The sequence below is a fragment of the Gadus chalcogrammus genome, chromosome 12 (assembly GCF_026213295.1).
Source record: "Gadus chalcogrammus isolate NIFS_2021 chromosome 12, NIFS_Gcha_1.0, whole genome shotgun sequence".
NCBI lineage: Eukaryota > Metazoa > Chordata > Actinopteri > Gadiformes > Gadidae > Gadus > Gadus chalcogrammus.
In genome coordinates, this window is record NC_079423.1 from 16387176 (window position 1) to 16413073 (window position 25898).

The window sequence follows — 25898 nt, forward strand, 5'->3', positions numbered from 1 at the left end:
TTAGAACCTGATGGGGAGGCAGCGGCTTGCGGGCCAAAGGAAGCGCAGAGTTCAGAGAGAGTTAACCGGAAGGGGGGGGCAGCACAGTGGCGCCACTGACGATACCTGTAGGGAGTTACAGCTGCTGATGGCTACCAACCCGATTGGCGCATGCAAAGTAAACCAACAACTTCATCGGATCGGATAAGACCGGTTCTCTACACAAACACACAGGGACGTTCACACACACACGCGCACACACACACACACACACACACACACACACACACACACACACACACACACACACACACACACACACACACACACACACACACACACACACACACACACACACACACACACACACAGGGCTTTTGAGGAGCAGCTCTTGAGGAGCTGCCTTGCTCAAAGGTTCAGCCATGAACACCAATCAAGACTCAAGGCTGAAAGAGGTTTATCCTCTCTGCAGAGCCCTCCTGCTCTGAGCGGAGCTGGTACAGGAAGTACCTCTACCAGGTACCTCAGACCGGATACCTAAACCCCCCTGTGTTTCCTCCTTCCCCTCCGAAGCTGGCCCGAAGCTCTCTCTCTCTGCCCTCTCTCTCAGCCCTCTCTCTCTCTCTCTCCTCTCTCTGCCTTCTCCCTCTCTCTCTCTCTCTCTCTCTCTGACAGAGGCTCTGATGTCTCCAGCGTTCTGTGGTGCTAAACCCTCTGCGTGTGTCGACCGTGTCAGATCCCCTGCGATGCGGACCCCCAGGTATATCTCAGTGCGCCCCCTCTCCACTGCCGTACCATTAAACCACAGTGCTGTGTCCCCCCCCCCCTCTCCCCCCTCCACCCCCAGTTCTTGTGCTCTCCCAGTGGCCACCGCCAGCTCCTTGGGTTTGGTTCACAATCAGCCATCACAGCATCAATGAGGGCTTCCTGGCCCCACTCCAACCAGGCTCCACCAACGTCCGCCTCGACAAACACCCTCATCGACCCAACTCGAGTCGTGCTCTGTCCAGCGGCGTGTGTCAGCGCCTTCTCCTAGGTGTGTGTAAATGTAAATGTAAATGGACTGCATTTATACGGCGCTTTTCTAACCATTGGCCACCCAAAGCGCTTTACAATACTGCCTCACATTCACCCATTCATAGGGGTCGGGGGGGGGGGGGTCAGAGACAAGTCCCATTAATGCAATTTTTTATTAAGTCCTGACCAAAGGGAAACAGGATAGTATCTCTGCACACGCCCTCGCCGGACGGTAATGGTGTGTACACACCCCCTCGTCTCTGGGGGCCCCCCGTGGGAGCAGGGGTGGAGGGGAGTACACCAGGGAGGGACCCGGAATCGAACCGGGGACCTCTTGAACCTCTAATGCACGGGGCCCGCTCGGGGCAAAGCCGGCCTTAATTACAGGATGCGTTTAAGGCTGCTGGTGGAGTGGCCCTCCATAAATCTGGGAACCCCCCCCCCCCCCCCCGGCCCTCTCACAGCTAGCCCCCCCCCCCTAATCACACATAAAATACATCCCTTTAATGGCTTAGTGGAAGAGGGGTGGGGGTAGTGACCACAGCACCCATCCCCCCCTTTCACACACGCACGCACATGCACAAACACAGTCTCTCGCTGCAGGTCCAAAAGGTGAAGGTGAGATTCACATTGAAGCCATTCAGGGACATGTGTGGGGTTTCTCTCCCCCTCTCTCTCTCTCTCTCTCTCTCTCTCTCTCTCTCTCTCTCTCTCTCTCTCTCTCTCTCTCTCTCTCTCTCTCTCTCTCTCTCTCTCTCTCTCTCTCTCTCTCTCTCTCTCCTCCAAGTGTGTTGACGAAGCAAACGCAAAAGATCGCTAAACGGAAAAACGGTACGATGGAAGAGATATGACTGTGAATGCTCAAAACGCGGTTTTTTTTTACGTAAAAGCCATGATACTCTATTCCCCGCATATTGATATTTTTGTCTATTTCAAGAACGAAAACACCCAGGCAGTACCCTTGCGTGCCACCCAAGGTTGAAAAGCACTGAAAGAGGAGATAGATGTCATCTTGGAGCAGGGACTTGGAGCTCGTCTGACCAGATCATTGTTCACCGTGGCTAGCTGTTGTCGCCTCATGCTTCTGTCCACAATTCAAACCAGCCAGTCCAGTTCACACCCATGGGGAAACCAACCCTTTTCTCTCTGCATTTTACTCTCCTTTAGGGCTTTATAGTGTTTTCTTAACTCTTTCTCTGTCGCTCTGTGTCTCTCCCTCCTTCTTACTCCCCCCGCGTCTCTCTCTCTTACCCTCTTTCTCTCACTCTATTTTTATCTCCCCCCTCTCTTTCTGTCCATGTCTCTCTTTCCTTCTCTCGTCTCTCTTTCCTTCTCTCTCCCTCCCATGTCGCTCTTTCCCTCTCTCTATGTCTACCTCCCCCCTCTCCTCCTGTGTCGACGTCTTTCTCCCTTCTGCCCTCCCCCCGTGTCTCTCTCTCTCTTGCGCTGAAACAGCTGCATCACCTTCCCATGAAGCCCCTCAGCCAGGGGGCCCTACAGAGTGTATACATATCTATACGACCCTGCACACACAGCTGTTTATCTACACAAGGTGGGTGCGGCTATCAGAGGCCTATGGAGTCAAATCTAGAAGACGCACACCGGCCTGGGGGCCTCTCACACGTGCACACTCCCTTCCACGTGCACACTCTCCCTCTCTCTCTCTCTCTGTAGCCGTGTGCTAGCGCTGTCACTCAGAAGAATGCCAGGAAACTGGGTCAACGGGTAGAGCTGGGAGTTGTTGCTTCATGATCCCTACGCCCATATAGGGGCCTCGATAAACTATAGACCAGCCGGGTCGGGCCGACGGGATTGGCTGGTTTGTGAGTCACGTCTCCGCCCCCCACATGTACCCAAATAAAGGAGAAGTTAAGGGGAATTCTCTGCCATTAGGGGTTCAGGACCTTACTAATATTTGTACTGTTCACAGACGCCTTCACGGGTCCATTTTAACAAGACGCCTGGAGGGCGAGAACATTTCTTGAGGTGTTTCTTGGCCGATATGGGGACGTCATCAAGTCAGCCCCCCCCCCCCCCCACCCCCCAACACACACACACACACACACACACACACACACACACACACACACACACACACACACACACACACACACACACACACACACACACACACACACACACACACACACACACACACACACACACACGTTTTATGGGATGTGGTGAATTATGTGACGCAGAATACTGGAAGTGAGTGGATAAATACAATGGTTAATGGTTTGTAGCTGCTTTTCACACTTCTAGTGAACACTAGGATTAGAACAAGCTGCATGAACATGACAAACAGGCTATCGCTATGAACAACTAGTGTTAGCCCTGGCTATAGGTACCTAATGAACAGGCTATCTCTATGTAGGACTTAAGTTGGCCCTCGCTGTATGAACTTAATGACAAGACTAAGTTCTATAAAGGACTAGCATTAGCCCAAGCTGTAGCAAACTAATGAACAGGGTATCTCTATGAAAGACTTGCGTTAGCTCTGGCTTTAGGTACCTAATGAACAGGCTATCTTCTATGAAGGCCTTGTGTTAGCCCTGGCTACAGGGCTGTGAGGAGCTAATAACCGGTATATCGTCTCTGAGGGTTAATGGGTTCAAACTCAAACAGAGCTGCGTGGGTAAGAGCACATGTGTTCAAGGCCACCAAATGCACAGACCGATGCTTTAAAACAACACATGAAACCAACCAAATCCCCCCTTTGAGGAAGTCCCCTGTGCACCAGCTAACTATTACTCAATTTAAACCCTAAGGCCGCTAACATCCCCCTCCCCGTAAACGTTTGAATTCAATTTCACGCTTTTGTTTTGGTAGAACATACTTGGACTAAGTAGTAAAGCCAAACAGCCTCTCTCGGCTGGCTTCAGTGTCTTCAGTGTCTAGCTTCAGTGACCCCCCCCACCCCCCCCCGACCCACGAGAGAGAGAGAGAGAGAGAGAGAGAGAGAGAGAGAGAGAGAGAGAGAGAGAGAGAGAGAGAGAGAGAGAGAGAGAGAGAGAGAGAGAGAGAGAGAGAGAGAGAGAGAGAGAGAGGCTGGCTCTCGCTTGGGGGGACAGTGGCGGTTTGCGTCGAGCCCAAACAGTACGCGGCCACCTGCTAGCAAACTGGTTGCCGTAGCAGCAAAAGCGCTGTCGTGTGTGGTCAGGCAAAGCAGAGGTTCAGGCCAACGTTCACAGGCCTGTGTGTTTCAACGGCAACATAGGGGCTGTATGCAATGTATACAATCCATACGCAAGTGTCACATAACACATAATTAGAGCGTCACGACGTAACCGCATGCTCACACAGAGGGAGGGTGTGTGTGTGTGTGCATGCGTGTGTGTGTGTGTGTGTGTGTGTGTGTGTGTGTGTGTGTGTGTGTGTGTGTGTGTGTGTGTGTGTGTGTGTGTGTGTGTGTGTGTGTGTGTGTGTGTGTGTGTGTGTGTGTGTGTGTGTGTGGGTTGTTGACATGCTGTTGAGTGTGCAAAATACATAACAAACTCAGTACTCTACATTTGAAGCATTGTCAATAGCCAAAGGTGAACCTGATAAATAGTAAATATTTATCAGATCCACAAAAAATAGTAGCAAACATGGTCAATATCCAAAGGTGTTATCGCAATTTAAATGCACCTGTGTAGGGACATAACCCAGAAACGCATGCACACACAAACATACACGCACACGCACACACACACACACACACACACACACACACACACACACACACACACACACACACACACACACACACACACACAATTGGGGGATGGGAAGTAGTGGTAGGGAGGACCGGGCAGGAGGAGAAAGAGGCTGGAGGGGAGGTGCAGGAAAGGAGAGAGGAGGAAGGAGCTAGGGGAGAGGAAGAGAAGGAGAGATGAAGGAGAAAGGAGCAGAAAATGGAGATGAAGCAGAGAGGAGGAGAGGAGGAGGAAATGGAGGTCAAAGCAGAGGAGGAGAGAAGAAAGTAGGAGACGCAGGTAAAGAAAATTGCGTAACCATTTATAGACTAGTTTTAGGGTCAATAAAAACCTCTGTCAGCCTTAATCCTTCACATTTAAGGTACGAATTACCCTTAAAAATGGACACAACCAATCACTGAGGCTGAGATATATCAATACGCATTAAGGGATTTATTCCACCCGTCAAACGAATGACTTGGCCGTGCGGTCTTATAAATGTCATCTGTCAACTCGTTTTGTGTTTGACATTTTGCGGTGCGAAGGCAGTTGGCGGCGTTTAAAGTGGGTTTATTTGACCTTGATTCCACACCTGGCGTCGTCTTTATGTGCTTGATTAATTATCCAACACTTCATGAGACACAGGTATACACATGCACACACCGCCAGATACCTGGAGGTTTGTTTGACAGAGAGTTGGGCGAGGTCCAGGTGAGACACCACGCTACTAATGTAAATGATGCTCTGTTGATACAAGAATCAGATTAATCACGATCGTAGGATTACAGCAAACACATGCACACAAGGCCTCCCCGTCAATTCAGATGTTTCCAGATGAGATCTGAGATCAGCCCCAAAGAAGCCAGACCTGTCATGAGCCCGTACGTGTTCGGTCTGGTTCCAGCCCGTACCTGTTTCGTCTGGTTCCCAAGCCCACCCCATTGTCTGTGTTTATGCCCCCCGATTTGACGCAAAATCTTTATTAGCAGGGCTCTGAACAGTGAACGAATTCCTAGTTGTTTGAGTCACAGATATCTGTTCAGCATTACGTGCAGGAATGAAAAGACTGAATCGACGGCCTCCTATCGCAAAGGACTCGCAAGCCAGTTAACTAAAACCCGAATTTTCAAATTAGAAACTTTGATTGACACACCTGGCATTAGTCAGCACATCCAGAGTCCGGCTTGTGATAAAACTTCACTTCCCTATTCAGAATATAGCCAACCACAACCACAACCACCAACTCCAAACACCACTATCCCTCTCTCATGACTGGAACAAGCCTTCAGCTTAGCTTTGGCTTAGACCCAATTCAAAACACAATGAATTAATTTTGCGAATGGACCTACAGTCCAGTCAATTGTGCGCGTGTATGGCCCTTTATCACAGTTACACTCTCAAAGGGCTTCCCAGGCCAGCCTTATACAACCCTCCCTAACCCTGAAGCCCGAGGTATTTTTCTACTGTTAATGAAGACCCAATGATCACATGACATCACATGACATCACATGTCATCAGTCACATGACCCCTGGCCTGGCGCAAGGGGAGCGTCGATGGACATCCCGGTCACATGTTCCCTAAGGCTGCGACCATCCTCTTAGCCGGCCTCCGAGAAGCAGTCCGGTCGGTATTTTTAGTGGTCGTCTGCGTAACCCGACCGCCGCGAGTGAGTGTGAACAGAGTTAAAGTGGTTTTATAATCCAACGTGGACACGTCGGTCACGAGCAACACGAAGCCTCTGCGTGTTTGTGCACGGCTTACTAATTCAGTCAGTCACCGAATCAATAGGTCACACACCACCTGGACAGATAGGGTTCCAGTGTGTTCCTCAAAACGGGGAATTACCATCTCTATCTCTGTCACACACATGTACGCACACACGCATACGTACACAGAGACGTTCACACACACACACACACACACACACACACACACACGCACACACGCACACACATACGTTCACACACACGTACATAGACACACATGCACACACACACACACACACACACACACACACACACACACACACACACACACACACACACACACACACACACACACACACACACACACGTACACAGATACGTTCACACACACACACACACACACACACACACACACACACACACACACACACACACACACACACACACACACACACACACACACACACACACGTACACAGATACGTTCACACACACACACACAAACACACACGTACATAGACACACACACGTACATAGACACACACACCGAACACAGACAGACACACACACACACACACACACACACACACACACACACACACACACACACACACACACACACACACACACACACACACACACACACACACACACACACACACACACACACACACACACACACACACACAAACATTGAAAAGCTTGCTCAGAAGCTCCATAATCTTCAAACTTCAAACACATCTCTCAACTTCAAACACAACTCAACCCTGATGAAAGTGGATCCACATTTATTAATGTTGCCTCGTAGCCTTGTGGCCAATGAAAAGCACAGGATGTCACTACATCTCCAAGCCGTAATGCAAGTAAAATGGGCCAGGCCAACAAAGTATTGTTTGTCTGAAGGCCCTATCCCATCAAACCCACAATTGTTAGGCACTAACTATCACCTGCAATCCCCCAGTTCATGAAAACACCCTTTAAATGACCTGATGCCACGTTTAAACCAAAGATGATCCTATAATAACAACAATATAAAAATATGAATATTTACAATTAACATAAAGTATAAAAAAAGACATCCATCTTTAAATAATCATTAATCATCAATGAATCATTTATTTCAAATGATTAAAAAAAAAAAAAAAAATGTATAGTTATTTCATTGCGTCACATTGACGTAGCTTATCACGGCTCAAGAATTCAAAGTAAAGTCCTCATCAGAGCAGGAGCAGGCGCCAGGGAGATGCCCTGATAACAACCGTCTCCCGACAGCCAGACCGAGGCGGAGATCAGCCGAGATGTTCCGTCGCGAGGGGCGGGGCCTGTTCCGATGTTTACACATAACAGGACGCGACCAGAACCGTGACCAGGACGCGACCAGAACCATGACTGGCCTCGTCCGTGTACAGCGGGTTCCAGTCGCCACTGAGGCCCGCGATAAGAACCGGTCTTTTGGGTACCCCCCCCCCCCCTCCCTCCCTCCCTCCCTCCCCAGGACCAAATATCTCTCATCTGCGGCGTTGTCGTGTTGTCCTGTTGTGAACGGGCAACTAACGTGATGGAGAGTGTGTGTGTTTGTGTGCGTTTGTCCCGGTGAAACTGGGCTTTGCTGAGGCAGTCATTTCGACTGTTTGTAATCGGTTCCCTTATAAAAGGCCATGGAACTATAGAATGTGTGTTCCACCCAAGTGCACAGACCCCTTTGTCCCGCAGGCGCTGTTGCAGCACAGAGCGCTGTGTTCCTGCAACAGGGCATTAGCAAATAAATAAATCCAAGCAGGCCTTGAAATAAGTGCAATAAAAGCAGCCTTATCAATCTCTGACCCGCGCTCAATCTCTCACCCGCCTCGGGCTATAAAGGAATCTGCACTTTTCACCGCGTTCTTTGAGAGACCTCTTAAGGCGTTGGAGCACAAAGGTGTTGTTCTCTGTCCTCTGTGTTGGCCGAAGGCCGAGCGACTGCGGGCCTTTAGAAAGGTCCCTTGATCCATTGTTGGAAGACATGAACGCAGGACCATAGGGTTTCTGTGGCCTGCAGAGTGAAGTCCGACTACACAGAGGACTGCATTGTCAGAACAGATATAACGCATACATATATATATATAATAGACATGAGAAAAAAACGAGCAGTATGCCCCAACGCTCATTAAAATATGCAGCGGGTATATATATATATATATAGCTTATTTATATATGTGTGTGTCAGCCAGTTTCTATGGTTTCTGGAGGGGGTGGAGGCGATCTTTGATTTGCTCTTCGTCTGTCGGCCACTTTGATGGTGAGTCGTCGGGAGGACGGGCGGTTCAATCGTACGCTGATAAGGAAGCACAAGCGAAGCGTGACCACGGACGCCAGGTAGGAGACCGAAACGCATAAAAACAGACCTGAAGAGCTCAACCGCAATTGGACCTGAAAAGCTAAACCCCGATTGGTTTGGTGAAACCGACACGAAAAACTAAACCCCGATTGGTTTGGTGAAACCGACACGAAAAACTAAACCCTGATTGGTTGGGAGAAACCAATCTGAAAAGCGAAACCCAGATGGGTAGGGAGAAACAGACCAAAAAAACTAAACCCTGATTTGTGGGGAGACACCAACCTAAAAAAGCTAAACCCTGATTGGTGGGGGGGGAAACACTGTTTTCTCCCCGACCAATCGCGGTTTAGAACTGGCTAGCCGCAGGATTTATGCAATCTTTGTTTACATTCCTGCCGGCGGCTCCTCCTACGCTCATATTGAGCTCCGGCCAACTTCACAGAATTCCCTCCCGGCTCCCGCTGCCACGTGCGCTCCGAGCTGGACCCGCTCCAAGATGCTTCACGGGCCAAAACCTCTGCGTGCTTCTCCCTATACGTCGGAGCTTGGCACTGCATCAAGGTGCACCCCCTACAATCCCTTGTTTTGAAAGAATACCCACTGTTTCCTCCCCAACCCCCTTGTCTTGCCCCCCCCCATCCCCACATGAGGAGAGAGAGCAGGAAGCTCTGACTCGAAGCCTGCCATTGTCGTTGTTTCTACGGTGGGTTTACTTGTTGACTTGTGTTTCTTTTGTTTTTAATTGAAGCGCTTTAAGGAACAGCGTCACGGGACGCGCTCAACCAGGAGCTGCCTCACCACCTCTCTCACTTCCTCTGCGGATCAATTTCCCTTCGAGCCCTCTGGATTCATTTTACAGCCCTCTTTTTATTGCCCGAGGCCCCGCGCGCAACGCACAAAGGAACGCTTGTCCCCCCCCTGCCTCGCCACACAACTTAAAACATTAATAGCCGTAAAAGCGATTGGCCTCGCAAATCCCCCTGCGTGGAAAAGCCTTGTGCTCACATTCCTTCAAACGGGCGTATTAATAAAAGGCCTCCGATGTAATGCGCGCACCAAACAAGGCAGTGCTTATTAATAAAGGGCCTCACATTTAGCCTGGCTCCAGAGAGTTCCTGGAACCCACGTGCAACGTCAATAATTTATTTATATCGCTTTGTTCCGCCACGATACACAACTTAAATTCAACGCGTTGCGGTTGATGTGGTTGTTGTTGTTGTTGTTGTCGTTTGTTGGACATCGTTGTCACTTCGTCTCCTTCGTCGTTCTTTCATTAAAAAAAGGCCCCGCTGTAAGTGTAGTCTTTACATTTCAGTTGGCCGTGTCTTGTGATCATGTTTCTCAGGGAGGGGGTGGGGGGGTGGGAGGGAGGGGTGGGGGGGGGGGGTGGGGGTTAGATCCATGCCCTCCCCCGTACGGCGACACCAGTCTGCTGACCGGGAGGGGAGCTCAGGACGCCGCTACGTCAGCACTATCTGCTTAATAGGCAATCCCAATAAGTGTCCCCTCTGATTGGCTCCCGTTCAGTACCCCCCCCCCCCCCCCCCCACTTCCTGTGGTCACTAAGAGCTCTCCCCTTCCCCCCCTCCCCCCGTCCCCCTACTGCCACGTGTCAGTGTGTGTGTGTGTGTGGGTAAATGCATATGTACGCGTGTGTGTGTGCGTGTGTGCATGTGTGTACACAATCGCGCGTGTGTGTGCGTGGTTGTGTGTATACATGTACGTGTATGTATACATGTATGTGTGTGCGGACCTGAGCGTGTGTGTGCTATCTGCATGTGTGTATCCATCCCTGTGTGCGTGTGTGTGTGTGTGTGTGTGTGTGTGTGTGTGTGTGTGTGTGTGTGTGTGTGTGTGTGTGTGTGTGTGTGTGTGTGTGTGTGTGTGTGTGTGTGTGTGTGTGTGTGTGTGTGTGTGTGTGATGTGTGTGTGTGTACGCGTGCATGCGTTAGCGTGCGTCAAAGCAGATCAATGTTTAATGCCCGCCCTCCCATTCAGGCCCCGGACATGATGACTGCCATGCATTTTTAAAGAGCCCTCGGTCTGTCCCACTCTCCATCTGGGCTCCATCTGTCCGGTCTGCCTATAAACCCCCAGCATAGGAGGAGGGGACCAGGGACAGAGGACTTCAAAGGCCCCTCGGCGGGCTTGGGGAGGGGGCTTTGGCCGGGGGGGGGGCGGACATCGATACACGGAGGTGGAGGTTGGAACGCGGTGTTCGGTGTTTGGTGTTTGGTGTTTGGTGTTTGGGCGGCCCTTGGGGTCACAACAGATCTCATGAGGATCAACAGCAGATCGCCGCCGCCGACCCACTTGGCGAGGCATCTTGTCCGGGGCCTCGGACGCCACTCCCAAGGCGGGGTTCTGTGTCGTGCATCGGAGCCACGACGTGTGAAAACACGCTGGTGTAGATCAGCATATAAACCAGGGAGAGGTGGGATCGTGGGAGACGAGAGAGGAACGTAGGAGGGAACGTCTAGAGTGCACCATCCAGGATTAATAATTAACCAGAAGCCTTGACGAAGACGCGCCGACGGTTTAAAGCGCACATGATTAATGGGATTAATCAAACTGTTGGGCTTGATTAAACAGCACAACTCAAGGCCTGGCACAGGGCAACACTGAGCTAATAAAGGTTTGAAAAAAAGACTGAACCTATTAGATGCTCCGTCAAACTCCCGAGGCGTGTGGCCCAGATTCAGGAGCTAAACGGTGCACACGTGATGTCAGAACTAACGGGGTTGATGCCCTTTCTTTGATGTGAGGTTTCAGAGCGGGATTCAGCATTCGCCCGTTAATGATTCTATCCCCTTGAATTCTTTTGCTGATTGTCTGAACCCCCGGGGGGGGGGGGTCAGAGAGAAGAGTCTCACGGGACAAATCACCTTCTGAAGGTATCCTAGCCTTATAGTCACTAGGGTTGCAAAACACCTACTCCACCACCACAAGCCCTCGTCAAACTCCACCTCCACCTCCACCACCACCACCTCCACCTCCTCCACCTCCTCCTCCACCACCTCCTCCACCACCACCACCACCACCACCTCCTCCAACACCTCCTCCAACACCTCCTCCACCTCCTCCACCCCCACCTCCACCACCACCACCACCACCTCCACCACCTCCTCCACCTCCTCCACCTCCACCTCCTCCATCAACATCTCCACCACCCCCCACGAGGGCGAGGAGCGGGCTGGCAGCAGAGCCAGGGAAGCTGGGAGGGCTCCACACATTTTAGTGTCTGTGGGAGAGGACATGTGTTTCCTGGAATTAGGGGAAATGGAACTTGTTTTGCATTGCGCAATACGCATGTGACACTGATACAGGGATGGGGGTGGGTTGGGGGGGGGGCAGGTGTACGTCTGGGGGGGGGGGGGGCTGGGGGGGGGGGCGCGGCGGTTATCGCTGGAATAACAGTAATAAAACCTTCAGTATGAAATGTCACTCCCAACAGCCATTGGGAGCATGCACGCACGCGCACACGCACACACACACACACACACACCCCCACAGTAATGAGATGTTTGTGCGTTTGGGGCCTTTAATGTGGGGACCGGGGTGGAGCAGGGTGGGGTCGGGGGTGTGGCCCTGCAGTTGGGCTGGTTAAGAGTTGCGGGGGCTTTATGGGGCATTCTTGTTCAATTACGCTGTCGCCCGGGGGCTAACTGCACCTGAGTGTCTGTTTTTAGAACGGGTAAGAGAGAGAGAGAGAGAGAGAGAGAGAGAGAGAGAGAGAGAGAGAGAGAGAGAGAGAGAGAGAGAGAGAGAGAGAGAGAGACAGAGAGACAGAGACAGAGACAGAGACAGAGAGAGGGATAAAAAAAGAAATAAAGAAAAACAAAAATGTGAGTAAGAGAAAAAAAAACTTTTTTCTTTGTGAGAAAGCTTAAGTGAGAGACAAAGACAGACGAGGATGCCCGAGGGAGAGGAAGAGCAAGAGGGAGATCTGTAGAGAGAGATTGCGAGATAGAGAGAGAGGACGGTTTTCAGTTTGGACGCGCAGCAGACTGCAGCCGCCTGATAGAGACGGACAGAGTCCAAAGAGCACTGCTCCAGACCGCTCACATAATCACTGTCCCTCAGGCACATACCAGCAAGGGTCATCCAACAGCCCAAAATAAACATTAACCCTTAACCTAGCCGCCTCCCCTTAACCCAGCCACCTTCCCTTAATCCTTACCTAGCCACCTCCCCTGAACCCTTAACCTAGCCACCTTCCCTTTAATCCGTACAAAGCCACCTCCCCTGAACCCTTAACCTAGCCACCTCTGCTTTACCCTTAACCTAGCCACCTCCCCTTAACCCTTACCCTAGCCACCTTCCCTTAATCCTTACCTAGCCACCTCCCCTGAACCCTTAACCTAGCCACCTCTGCTTTACCCTTAACCTAGCCACCTCCCTTTAATCTTTCACTATCCACCACCCCTTAATCCTTACCTAGGTACCACCCCTTAATCCTTACCTTGCCACCACCCCTTAATCCTTACCTAGCCACCTCCCCTTAACCTTAACCTAGCCACCACCCCTTAATCCTTACCAAGCCACCTCCCCTAAAGACATTACACTAGGGGAACACAATGTTTTCTTTCATTGCATATTTGTTCTTCTCCGCTATAATTTATGCACCGCAAGACACATACGTTACGGACTGATCTGCATTATCTCAACAAACAGGCCAACGAAAGAACAGACCGTACAAAAACATCCAGCGTGTCGTGTGTGTGCATACGTGTCAGTGGATACGTGTGTGTGTGTGTGTGTGTGTTGTGTGTGTCAACAGGGAACAAGCGACTGTTAAGAACTGATAAAACATAACTGACCCGACTAGTTCTGTTGCTGTTATCCAATATTTTGCCTGCACCACACACGCACACAAACACGCACACACCATCAATTGTTGGGAGGCTTTGATTCAAAACATGGGTGGGGAGCACTGAGGGTCAGTGAGTATATGTTTCATGAAACTCATCCACTGTGAACACTGTCATTTTCATAAACACCGGCTCCATCTCTGCCGTCTGTGGCCAGGCGAGAAAACCATGAGGGCTAGGAGTCACTCACACACACACACACACACACACACACACACACCAAACACACGTCAATACATGATGCAGCCCCAGCTACAGAGTCTCCATAATGAATGCATTACACTACAGTTTTTCTCTCGACAGATTTTGAAGAACTTCCCCTTTACTGAGTCAATTTATCAAGCCCCCAAGACAAACACTCATCGGCTCATTATGCTAACTCCCTGTTTGTGATGAAGACAATGCTACCTACAGCTCGTCTTCAGGGATTCACTGACCCACTTAAAAGACACACACAAGGTCACCTATAAAAACACACACACACACACACACACACACACACTCCATCGTGTTAGCAGTGTGAATTGTAAGAACTCAACACCAACAACTTCAATAATTCTACATGCAACCTTTGTCCTAAATATTAGCCTGGGTCGCTAAGCCGCCTTCAACAATAACTTCAACAAGTATTTGTTAGCTGTCGCCACACGCACAGTTTCATTTGGTTATGCAAACTGATTGAAATAAATAAAAAAATAGCTTTAAAAAAAATAGCTTGCATTGAGGTGAGTTTTTATTCTTCGGACTAAGACTTAAGCTTGACTAAGACTTAAGCTTTTTTTCCACAATATCATAGCAATCTGCTCGACAAAAAACATGTTTTTGTATTTCTTATCATCGGGCATTAACAGACAGGGTAGTGCAGACCCGGGCGGGAATCGTACCCGCGTCCCCTACAAGGCTACGTGACTACCACGCGTGAGCGTCGCGAGCCATCGAGCAAAACAATCAACCCCGTGTCGAAATCAAGTCGTCTGCTCCAACACACGACAGGCGGCGGCGGTCCCGGCGGGCCCCTCACACACAACAGGCTCCGTTAGCATAGCATAGCATAGCGCCCTGGGGTGCTAATTCCGCGGCGCGCCACGGAGCTGCTCCTTCTCCGCGCGAACGAGAGCGGCGAAGGAGAGGGGGGGGAAACACGCCAAGGTGTGGGAATCAAATGTTCCCGGCGTGATATGCCGTTTCAGCAGCCCGGTTCAGCTGTTAAACTGGTTTCGCAAAATCCCAAGAATGCATCTGCGGGCGCGTTCCAGAATAACTCGGGCCAGCTACACCCAATACGCTACCGGAGCCGGCCCGGCCGCTCAGCACCCCGGACAATGGATGATGAAGCAAATACCCCGGTGTATAAATACATGCACACAGACAAATTCACACGTGGTTAAAATTACCCTCACTGATCCACGGAGAGGGGGTTTATTAAATATGTACAGAATGGGTCGACATGTATTCCTGTCATAGTGTTACCGGGAAGTATTTCGTCTCCCCAATACTAATATTGTACCAAATGAGGTGCGTTAAATGAGATTGACTGTTAGGTGGACCGGCTTGTTTCAAATAGGGATTTATGATGAAAACTCTATCCAGACAAACCGCAGAATTCAGATACATGTGATCAGGGAGCAGGTAGGGAACGGGCTTCTTGCTCAAGGTAGACTGCAGCCCTGGGGGACTCGAACCCAGAGCCCAGTTGAACACCGCTAACCACTCTAAAGGGCTCTTTATGGTTCCACGTTCACGCAACGCAAGGGGGTTATGGACCCCTTACGTCCTTGCGGACTCTCCTTGCATCCAAGGGCCGGATCTCCCAAAAATTGTAACCTTCCGTGGAGGCGACGCATCAGTAAGGGCTGTGATTGGTCCGCTTACTAAAAACCGACGCAGAACCATAAACGTTCACGACTGCGTTGAAGCGTCTGCGTGGTCATTGCGTTGCGGGAACGCGGGACCATAAGAAGGCCTTAACAACCCTGCCAACTAATGGGGACGCCACAGACCGCTGACCAATGGTATTTGCATTTACGGCATTCAGGGCATTTGGCAGATGTCTTTATCCAAAGCGACTAACAATAAGGACATTTGTCGGAAGAAAGAGAACCAATATATCGCTGTTGGTTCAGTAAGGATGTTCATTGAACCTCCGCTAGACCCGAGGCCAGCAGGATGTGAACAGGTGGTCGGGCCGGCGTAAGCCAATCATTTAATTTGGGTTTAATGAAGTGATCGGATGTACTAATCACAGGCCAGCGACTGCCAGTGACACAGGACTTAAAACAAACCATCGGGGCACTTCACTGATTGATTGCTGTCGGGATCTTTGCCCAAATATAAATATATGAAAGAAAATTTCAACAAATATTTCTTAAATAAATGGAGCAATATTTAAGTCAGTCGACCTGTGCGTATACGCACACATGTTCATACATTGTGCACTGATGGACAGGGCAGACACCCAGCAACCGAACCGCAAGTCAAAAACGAACCGAAAGTCGGAATCGTACGACAAGTCGTAAACGAACCGCAAGTCGTAAACAAACCGCAAGTCGTAAACAAACCGCAAGTTGTCGGAATCAATCCCGGGTCGGCTCCAGGGGCCCGGAGGCTGGTGCTCGGGCTCCGACTGACCTGTCTGAACTGCTCCTCGTAGGTCCAGTCCCCGTGGTCCTGGCCCGTCATCTGGGCCACGGCGGCGGCGGCGGCCTGGGGGGGCAGGATGAGCACGCGGGGCTCCTGGTCCACGTAGGGCCGGGCCTTCAGCAGTTGGCTGTGGGGGTGCAGCTGGCGGTGGGGCAGCAGCAGGATGCCTTTCCCCGGGGCCACGGCGTCCCGGCCCGTGGGCAGGCTGCGACCGCCGCCCTCCTCCTCCTCCTCCAGCGCCTCGTCGAAGTCCTCCTCCATCTCCCCCTCGAAGTCCTCCTCGTCCCACTTCTGCTTTCTGTTGGGGGGCGGAGGGGAGGGGGGGTAAGGGTTAGAGGGTTAACGGCAATACTGTTAAGCACGCCTTCTGCTTTCTGTTGGGGAGGTTTTGCTTTCTTTTGAGGCGGGCGGGGGGGGGGGGGGGGGGGGGGTTAGGGTTGGAGGGTCAAACTCCAATATTGTTGAACTCAGGTTTTGCTTTCTGTTGGTGTGGAGGGAGGGGCGGTGGGGAGGGGGGGGGGGGGTTAGAGGGTTAGAGGGTTAAACACCAATCCTGTTTAACACAGGTTTTGCTTTCTGTTGGGGCCGGGCGGGGTTAGAGGGTTAAACACAAATGTTGTTAAACCCAGGTTTTGTGGTCTGACTGGCAAAGAGGTCAAGGGTAATCTGCTATAAATGTACGGCTATTTTGAGTGCAGCCGGTTTCTGATGTTAGAACTTAGATTACATTAACAACGCCTACTGCGATGTCTTGAGTCTCGGTGCGATTGCTCAGAATGATATTGAGATGTCATAAGATATTATGATACATTTAGATACTGTTAACAATGCCTATATACGGTAAAGATAATCAATATTTTTCCATATTCGTTTTCCATATCATGTCCAACGTCATGGATTGTATGTCATTGAAATGTAAAGCAAATACTCCAGAACATGGAATATATGCTTTACGATATACAACATACAATATATGCTCTCTGTCCATGTGGAAACCACGTGAACAATATCACAATGCGTTTTGTGTATCTTATTAAAACAGAAAAACGCTGCGTCGATTTGATGTTATCACATTCCGTATTGAGTGCCCCGGTTAATGTTTGAACAATCCACAGTGTGTCCGGGACATCTTGTACCTCCAGTCTGCGAGCGTATTAAACAACATGAAACAGGGCAGAGTCTAACGGTTAAATGTTAAAAGGAGGAGGAGAGTTTATTGGTTGGCGTCCTGACTCATGTCACCATCATCACCGGGAGCGCTCTGATTATACGGCTGCTGGTCCAGGCACGCAGAGCCCGCTGGATTAACGTCTTTCACACCTGCTTCGTCATTTTGATCATTCAAAAGACAAAACATATGATTTGGCTTCACCTTCTTGTGTGTGATGCAGCGTGTGAGTTACTTATTTGGGTTTGGGTTTGTAATAAGTGAACCGCTGAAGCAGGTTTAATAGACCCATTAAGCGCGTCACAACTATACGGTCGTACATCGATACACAATATACCTTCAACCGTCAATTTGTGTGTATTCTGCAGTGGTTGAGCCTGCCCTTACCCCAACTTTGTACATTTCATTGCGTATGTTTGTTTATGTGTGTAGTGTGTGGTGTGTGTGTGTGTGTATGTGCCTGTGTGTGTTTGTGTGTTTATATGTTTATGCATATGAGTGCATGTATTCGCGAATACACACGAGTGCGTGTGTATTCGCTATATGTGTGTATGCATACATACATTCGTGTGTGTGTATGTGTGCATGTGTGCAGTGTTCATGTGTGTGGTCTTACTTTAAAAGCACAAATTCCATCACACAACGAAGAAACGAAACGACTCACATCTGCTCCTCCTCCTCCGACCCCATCATGTCCTTGTACTGGCCGGCTCCCTCCTCCTCCTCCTCCTCGTCCTCGTCGTCCTCCTCTTCGTCCTCCCCCCCGCTGCTGCGCTCCGACGGCGGGCTGCCGGTCGCCCGCTGGAGCCCCGCCGCCACCGCCCTCATGGCCGCCAGCGCCGCGATCTGCGCCTGCTCCGGCTCCGGGCTCACCGTCATCTCCTCCTCCATGGCCACGCCCCCCCCGTTGCCGGCGGCGCCGGCGGCGACGGCGGCGGCGGCGGCGTTGCGAGCGGCCGCCGCCTGCTGCAGCTGCTGCTGCTGCGTCTCCAGCTCCATCAGCAGCCGCGCGCGCTGCTGTCGGTGCAGGTTCTCCATCACCGCCTGAAGCTTCATCACTAGGGGACGCCGCCTCCGCCCACTCACCTGCACGCCCTCCACCCCGGCTCTGGGAGACTGGAACCCCACCACGACGACAACACCACCGACACCACCACCACCGCCGCCACCGGTCCACTCGGGGAGGGGTTCACACCGGACGCCTGGTTCGGTCGGTGCTGCCGGGTCTCGTCGGTCACCCTCCCCCAGCCCTTTCGGAGGCTGTAGGGTGAAGAGAGAGGCTGTGTCGTGGCGCCTTCGACCGCCTGCTGGGTGGAGAGCGGCTGCAGAACGCGGGGGGGGGCGAGGAGGAGTAGGAGGCGGTGGAGGAGGAGGTGGTGGTGGAGCAGTTGGAGGCCCGAGGTAGTGAGAGTTGAGGCGTCGTTACGGCGAGGCACCGGCAGATGAGCAGAGAGGTTGGGGGAATCTAGCATGCCCTGGAGAGGAGGAAGAGGAGGAAACGGGTCAGACGAGAGACGCCTCCTCTAGGAGCAGCTTGACGATGACATAAAAATACCGGGAACTGAAAGGACGACAGGCGAGGCTGGGATTTGATTTAAAGGTAGGACCGTCTGGAGGCACCGCACAGATTAAGCGAGAATTTGAAAGCATCCAACAGACCTTCCTTCAAAGCCACACCCCCAGAACACGAGACTAGCCCGCTGGCCTCAGCAACAGGTCTGCCCTGACCCGTAGACGACCCGTGGACGACTCGGGTCACTCCGAGGTCAGCACGGGCATGAGCGGGTCAACAGGTGGTCGGGCAGGTAGGTAAGCCAATAGTTTAATTTGGGCCTAATGGAATGATCGGATGTACTAATTAAAGGGATGCGATCGCAAGGGATACTGGACTTAAAACAAACCGTCAGGGCACTTCACTGATTGATTGCTGATGGGATTGCTGGGATCTTTGCCCAAACATAATTATATACAAGAGAATATCCACATTTCTGAAATAAACGGCCCCTATCTTTAAATCAGCCGAATAAAACTAAAAACATCTGAAGTAACGGTAAGCCCGATTAAAACAAGACCTCTAAAACCAACCACCACGCCGGGTGGTTGGAATCTTCTCCCAGCAGGACAGGCTGTCGCCTCTCCCTCTTCCATGTGAACACGGGCACAAACACGCCTCGTTAAAACACAACGACCCCAACAAGCCCCTCACAGCCGCTGTCGCCCCTCGCCCCCCCCCAGAGCGAGACGACCAGACAGGAAGTCAGCACGCCGCGAGACATCGTGCATCTTCTCCCCTTACTCGGGGGCTCGAAGGGCCGATGTTACGAGCGGGGCTGAAAGGGGGGTTGCAAACGACCGGCCCGTCGCACGTGTCTCGTCGGAGAGAATCCAGTTCTAGTCTGGATCTTCAAAGCCTTCTCCGTGTCCGTCCTCAAACCTGTTCCCATTTAACTCTCCTCTTCTCGTAAATTCCGCAAATGCTAAAGATTCATGAATTCTATTATATATATCGTTTTATATATAGATTTTATTCGATCATCTTTTCATGTTTCATGTTCACAATATACACACACACACTGACTTTTATGTATAGTGTTCAACAATTATGGTGGCTTCAAGGTAAATGTGACATATCGTCTCATTATGCACACATTGACATGCACACACATTCAGAAACATTCATCCCTGCATTCACACACACACACACACACACACACACACACACACACACACACACACACACACACACACACACACACACACACACACACACACACACACACACACACACACACATTTAACCTCTGTTGCTAAAATGGGCAATCTCACTATGTAGAGTTAGGGTGTAAATCACAAAACTTGAAACACATGAAAATAATCCTTCAGAAACACTGCCGTTGCAAACGCTTCTACAGCAGCACCTGCAGGGGTCAATCACAACATGAGGGGGCTGCCCCATCTAGGTAGCACATGATTGGGGGAGGGGGGGAGGGAGGGAGGGAGGCGGCGTGGGAGGGAGAAAGGGCGGGAGGGGTAAGGGAGAGAGGGGGAGGGCAGCCGGGGGGAACACATGTTGGTCGGCATGGCGATAAGCGTGGCGGTTGGGGCTGTCCTGGGACAAGTCAACACATTGTGGGAATGTCAATTTCCGACACACGTGTTTTTATATCTCGGTGCCGTTTAAAAAAAAAAAATGAAATACCCCCATGGGGACAAGTGGCCGGGGCGATCCAGCAGCGCTGACCGAACACTTTCCCATCCCCATTTCAGCACCCCCATGACGCCTTCTCCCCTTACACATAAACGATACGCAGTTCACATGCACTGTGTTGTCGCTCATTTAAATGCCATTCGCTAGATGGTTTTTTTACCCGTAGCGGATGGGTATCCCATGTGTGGCACGGATTCTTCGCCTGGGTGGCACGCTAGTAGAAATCAAATCCCTCACCTAGGCCGTGTTACGACAGTGCCCCCCCCTACCTCCCACATGTGCAGCTACCAGACCACACCACAATCAAGCGCACAAAAAAAAAGGAGAAACCGAGAAAATTATCTTATTTGTCTGAACAGGATTAATTAACGGATTATACACAACCTTTTAACGTTTGTTCTACTGTGCAGGGAGTGAAGAGAGCAACTCCACCGTGCATAAACCAGGTGTCATCGGGTCCGTGGGAGTCGGTATAGCAGCCCAATCAGGGGCGCGATTCAACACGTGGCGGCAGCATCAAAACGCTTTATCGGCGCGGATCTCCTGTGTACTGGGGCTGGGAATGTTCCCAGTCAATTGTCTGGCCGGCTTTATTGGGGGCCCGTAAAACGTAAGGACGGGCCTGAGACCCATCACGCAGGCACCGCAGCCACTCACACTCCTAGACGTAAAGGCGGGTATAAAGGTCTTATATCTGCATCAAACATGGTTGAGATACACACGCACACACACACACACACATACATAAACATACATATACACAAACATACAAACACACACACACACACACACACACACACACACACACACACACACACACACACACACACACACACACACACACACACACATAAATATATACATAAACATACACACACACACACACACACACACACACACACACACACACACACACACACACACACACACAGAAGTCCGATCCTTCTCATATCTCCAGATAAAAGGATTCAATGCGATGGCCACGATAGTTCTTCTCCTGATCAAAGGAACGATCTGAACAGCGAACGCCAGCAGCTGAGGCAGTGCGGGCCCAGGCATCCCCCATTTGACCCGAGGAACAGTAAAAACCCCTGAGTCAGAGAGTTATGACGTCTGTGAGGCTGCAGAGTCTACTCTTACAGCTCATCTCACCACACATGTTCCGTTTCGTTCCTTTATCGGCCCAAAGCCAAGACAGAGGAATGAGACAAAGCATGTATTCATGAGGGGGAGGGGGGGGATCGCAGCACAGATTATGTTTCCTCCACGCAGCCAATCGTGAGCCACAGAGGACGTCGGCGCAAAGAGAACGTCGACACCCGTCTCGCCCACGCCGACATGCACTACAAACACGGGGCCGACGCAGGTGCATTGAAAGAAACAACACACAGCAGAGGCGTGATGTAAGATATCAAAGCGCAGAACGTTAGATACTCACGATCCGAATGAGTCAATAGGCAGCGGGGGGGCAGAACAGGAAGACAGCCCGAGATCGTTGTCAGGGTTTTTTTTGGTTCTTCGCAACACCCGGCATCTCGTGCTACCCTACTTGATGTGGCAAACGATATTGTGAAACATGCCCATGCGATTTGACTTCCTTTTGCAAGAGCACCAGAGAGACATGCCAAATCCATGCGTCCCATGGGTTAAGTCTGCCCGCCCGCGGATCACTTTATAAACCACCCGGACCCCCCCCCCCCCCCCCCCCTACCCCCTACCCCACTACTTATACCGATCAGGCGGTGAAGTAAAATTTTTAGAAGTGTGTATTCGACCGCATTTGGCATGGACAGCGCTACACCAGTCAGCAGTTCTCCAACCCTCACCCAACCCCTTCTTTTCATCTCCCTCCAATGAGCGGGGATGATATTCAGTCAGTCAATTAATCTACTGATAGGACCAGGGCTATTCTGGACGTGTGTGTGCGTGTGTGTGTGTGTGTGTGTGTGTGTGTGTGTGTGTGTGTGTGTGTGTGTGTGTGTGTGTGTGTGTGTGTGTGTGTGTGTGTGTGTGTGTGTGTGTGTGTGTGTGTGTGTGTGTGTGTGTGTGTGTGCGTGCGTGTGTGTGCGTGCGTGTGTGAGAGTGTGTAGGTGTGCATGTGCGTGCGTATAAATAGGATTGCAAGAGTGAGAGAGAGGCCTACACTTACTACCGCAGGGACAAACTTCTCCTTTGACATTTTGCTTGAACAACATTCAACAAAAGGTCCACTGTGTGCATACGTGGTTCTGCGTGTGTCTCCAGTTATTGTCTCTCCTCACAGCAATTATTCAACACCCTTTATAATAATTATAATAATCGGTAACAAGAATTCATTGCGCTTTTTTCAGCCACTCAAAGCACTGAATCCACAGTGGATTCAGTGTGGACCTTTAAGTCCATCAATGCAACCGCGCATGATTTAGACACAAACCAGCGTCTCAACTCTCAATGCCGATCAAATCAAGCATAAAAGGCTCGACGCTTTCTATACTCAGGAAGAAAACATTTCACCCAGAACAATCCGAGTGTGTCAAGGTGACAGAGGGACGGGACCTGACATTCTCCCCACCACGGGTCGGAGAGATTGTGTGCGTGGATGTATGCAGGGTGGGGGTGGTGGTGGTGGTGGTGGTGGCGGAGGTTGGGTGGGTGGGTGGGGTAATAAACAGGGAATATTGAGAACAAACAGGTTGACTCTCTTCAGCAGGCCGGCCGAGGGGAGACAGGCAGGGTGGGGCGTGGAGCTGGGGGGAGATTACAGTGTCTGAGCAAACAGGGCCTGCTGATAAGACCCTGAGCTGAAGGGTCCAATTCCACTGAGATAAAAGTCACCGGCACATCCCCCACACACACACACACACAAACATATATGAACAGACACACACTCACATATGAACACACTCACATATGAACAGACACATACACACACACACACACACACACACACACACACACACACACACACACACACACACACACACACACACACACACACACACACACACACACACACACACACAAACATATATGAACAGACACACACTCACATATGGACACACTCACATATGAACAGACACATACACACACACACACACACACACACACACACACACACACACACACACACACAAACATATATGAACAGACACACACTCACATATGAACACTCATATGAACAGACACATACACACACACACACACACACATATGAACACACACACACACACACACACACACACACACACACACACACACACACACACACACACACACACACACACACACACACACACACACACACACACACACACACACACACACACATATGAACAGAGACACACACACACATGAACAAACAAACAGAAAGACACACACACGCACAAATATTTGAACAAACACACATATATATGAACAGACACACACATATGAACAGACACACACTTACACATATATGAACAGACACACACACTCACATATGAACACACACACACACACACACACACACACACACACACACACACACACACACACACACACACACACACACACACACACACACACACACACACACATATGAACACACACACACAGACAAACACACATGTACAGAGACACACACACATGAACAAACACACACACGCACAAATATATGAACAGAGACACACACACACATATGAACAGAGACACACACACACACGAACACGAACACACACACACAAAAAACCCACAAACAGACAGGCACACACTCCAGGGGTAACTAGTCAATCAAATGAAGGAGATGAAGATTGAATCGTTTAAACCGTTTCTGCCTCCAGACAGCATAACGCCCAAATGGTGCAATTAGTAAAGTACATAAATGTGTGCTTTGAATGCAGATACAGCGTCTGGTCATGCCCGATGCATGGACGAGATTATGCAGCCGTATACACACCACACGTTCTATAACACGTGGACTGGACAAACCGGTTTTCTATCTGTGCATTTATCTACTCATCATCCATCCATTGTTCACCGCCGTCTGTACAGGTAACTGGAAATTCAGCTTTATCGTAATTAAAACACTATGATCTGGAACACTCAACCACACGTCGGTCTCGTACAAAATTGTGGTGTCGCAAAAGTGTTTGATTCTAATAATTTGAATACGGGGCGGGTCAAAGATGAAGTTCCCCCGACTTCCTTCCGTATGAACCAGGTGCAGGCGTGATGCGAAAGTAACGAAAAACGACGACGTTGAGTTAGTACATGTGTTTGGGGTTGCAGTCCAATATTGGTCTGAATTTGTTTTCTGGGGGAAACAAAAAGAATGCAAAAATGAGAAGAGGACTGCGGCATAGCGTCTTAACGTCCGTTCACGCCTCATGGCCGACCGCTGGAAAAACTGACGTTTTCCCTACGCGTCTATGACCTTTGACCTCAGAAATACATTCAATGAAAAGGAAAAAATGAAGAAGAGTCAAACGTTTCAAAACAAGTCTCAGCCGCCAAACAGCAAACTACTGTGTGACAGAACATGTGGTGACGTTTTGCATGCAGTAAACATGAGGCCGTGTGTGCACGAAAAACCGCCACTCACACACCGGCCAGGCCTGTGTTGCAGTACTGTGACACACGGCGCGATGTTGCCCACCGTTCATGGAGGCTACCGGCCCACCCTGAGCCCCCAGGAACAGGGAGAACTATAGGAACCACCACAGGAGGTCTGGGGGTCCGCACACTTAATTTCCTGTGCTCTAGCAGATATTTAATGGGTGTGATTCACAAACAAAGTAGCAGACAGGAAAAACTGTTTAAAATGTTTATTACTAAATTAAACATGTCCACAAAACCCTTTGCTACTTCCCTTTTATTCGATACATTAAAACGGGCCTCTTGTCTCATCCCTGCCAACATAACCAATAAATCCCCCAGAAACCATAAAGCCGTCATTTTCGTTCCCGTACGACATAAATCAAAGGACCCCACCCCCTTTCCTCTTGCTAGGCTCCGCCCACACAGGAAGTGGCCCAACAGGGGCCGCGCGTTATGTGGCCCAATAAAATCTTAGTAACAACACGAAGCAGTGAATCGGTGGCACCGGGCTGGATTTCACGCGCCGTTCACAGCATTCCTGGCCGCACGACCGGCCAGAAACACACAGGCCCCATTGAGCTGTCCGCCACCAACTGCTACGCTGCTGTTTCACAGGCTTTTTTTTTTGGGGGGGGGGGGGGGGGGGACGACACACGCAACACAGACACGTCAAACACGCCAAAAGTGAAAGCTCCCCCAGCTCAAAAGTTCTAGGGAAAGGTTATGGAAAATTTAAAAGGCTCAAGAAGACAACTTGGTG

General features: G+C 50.5%; 1 protein-coding gene across 3 annotated transcripts in view; it reads right to left on the bottom strand.

The window, feature by feature from the left end:
- arid3a (AT rich interactive domain 3A (BRIGHT-like)) overlaps nt 1–25898 on the bottom strand; it is a 43811-nt gene that overhangs the window by 10978 nt on the left and 6935 nt on the right. For 2 of the 3 annotated variants that reach the window (XM_056603642.1, XM_056603640.1), the window contains exons 2-3: nt 18041–18851; nt 16197–16506 (exon numbers count right to left, since the gene is read on the bottom strand). In XM_056603642.1, the coding sequence (XP_056459617.1) occupies nt 16197–16506; nt 18041–18432 (702 nt within the window). In that variant the 5' untranslated portion in view covers nt 18433–18851. Of the gene's footprint in view, nt 1–16196; nt 16507–18040; nt 18852–22022; nt 22236–25898 lie in introns of those variants that run through there. The other variant, XM_056603641.1, reaches the window with a different exon arrangement.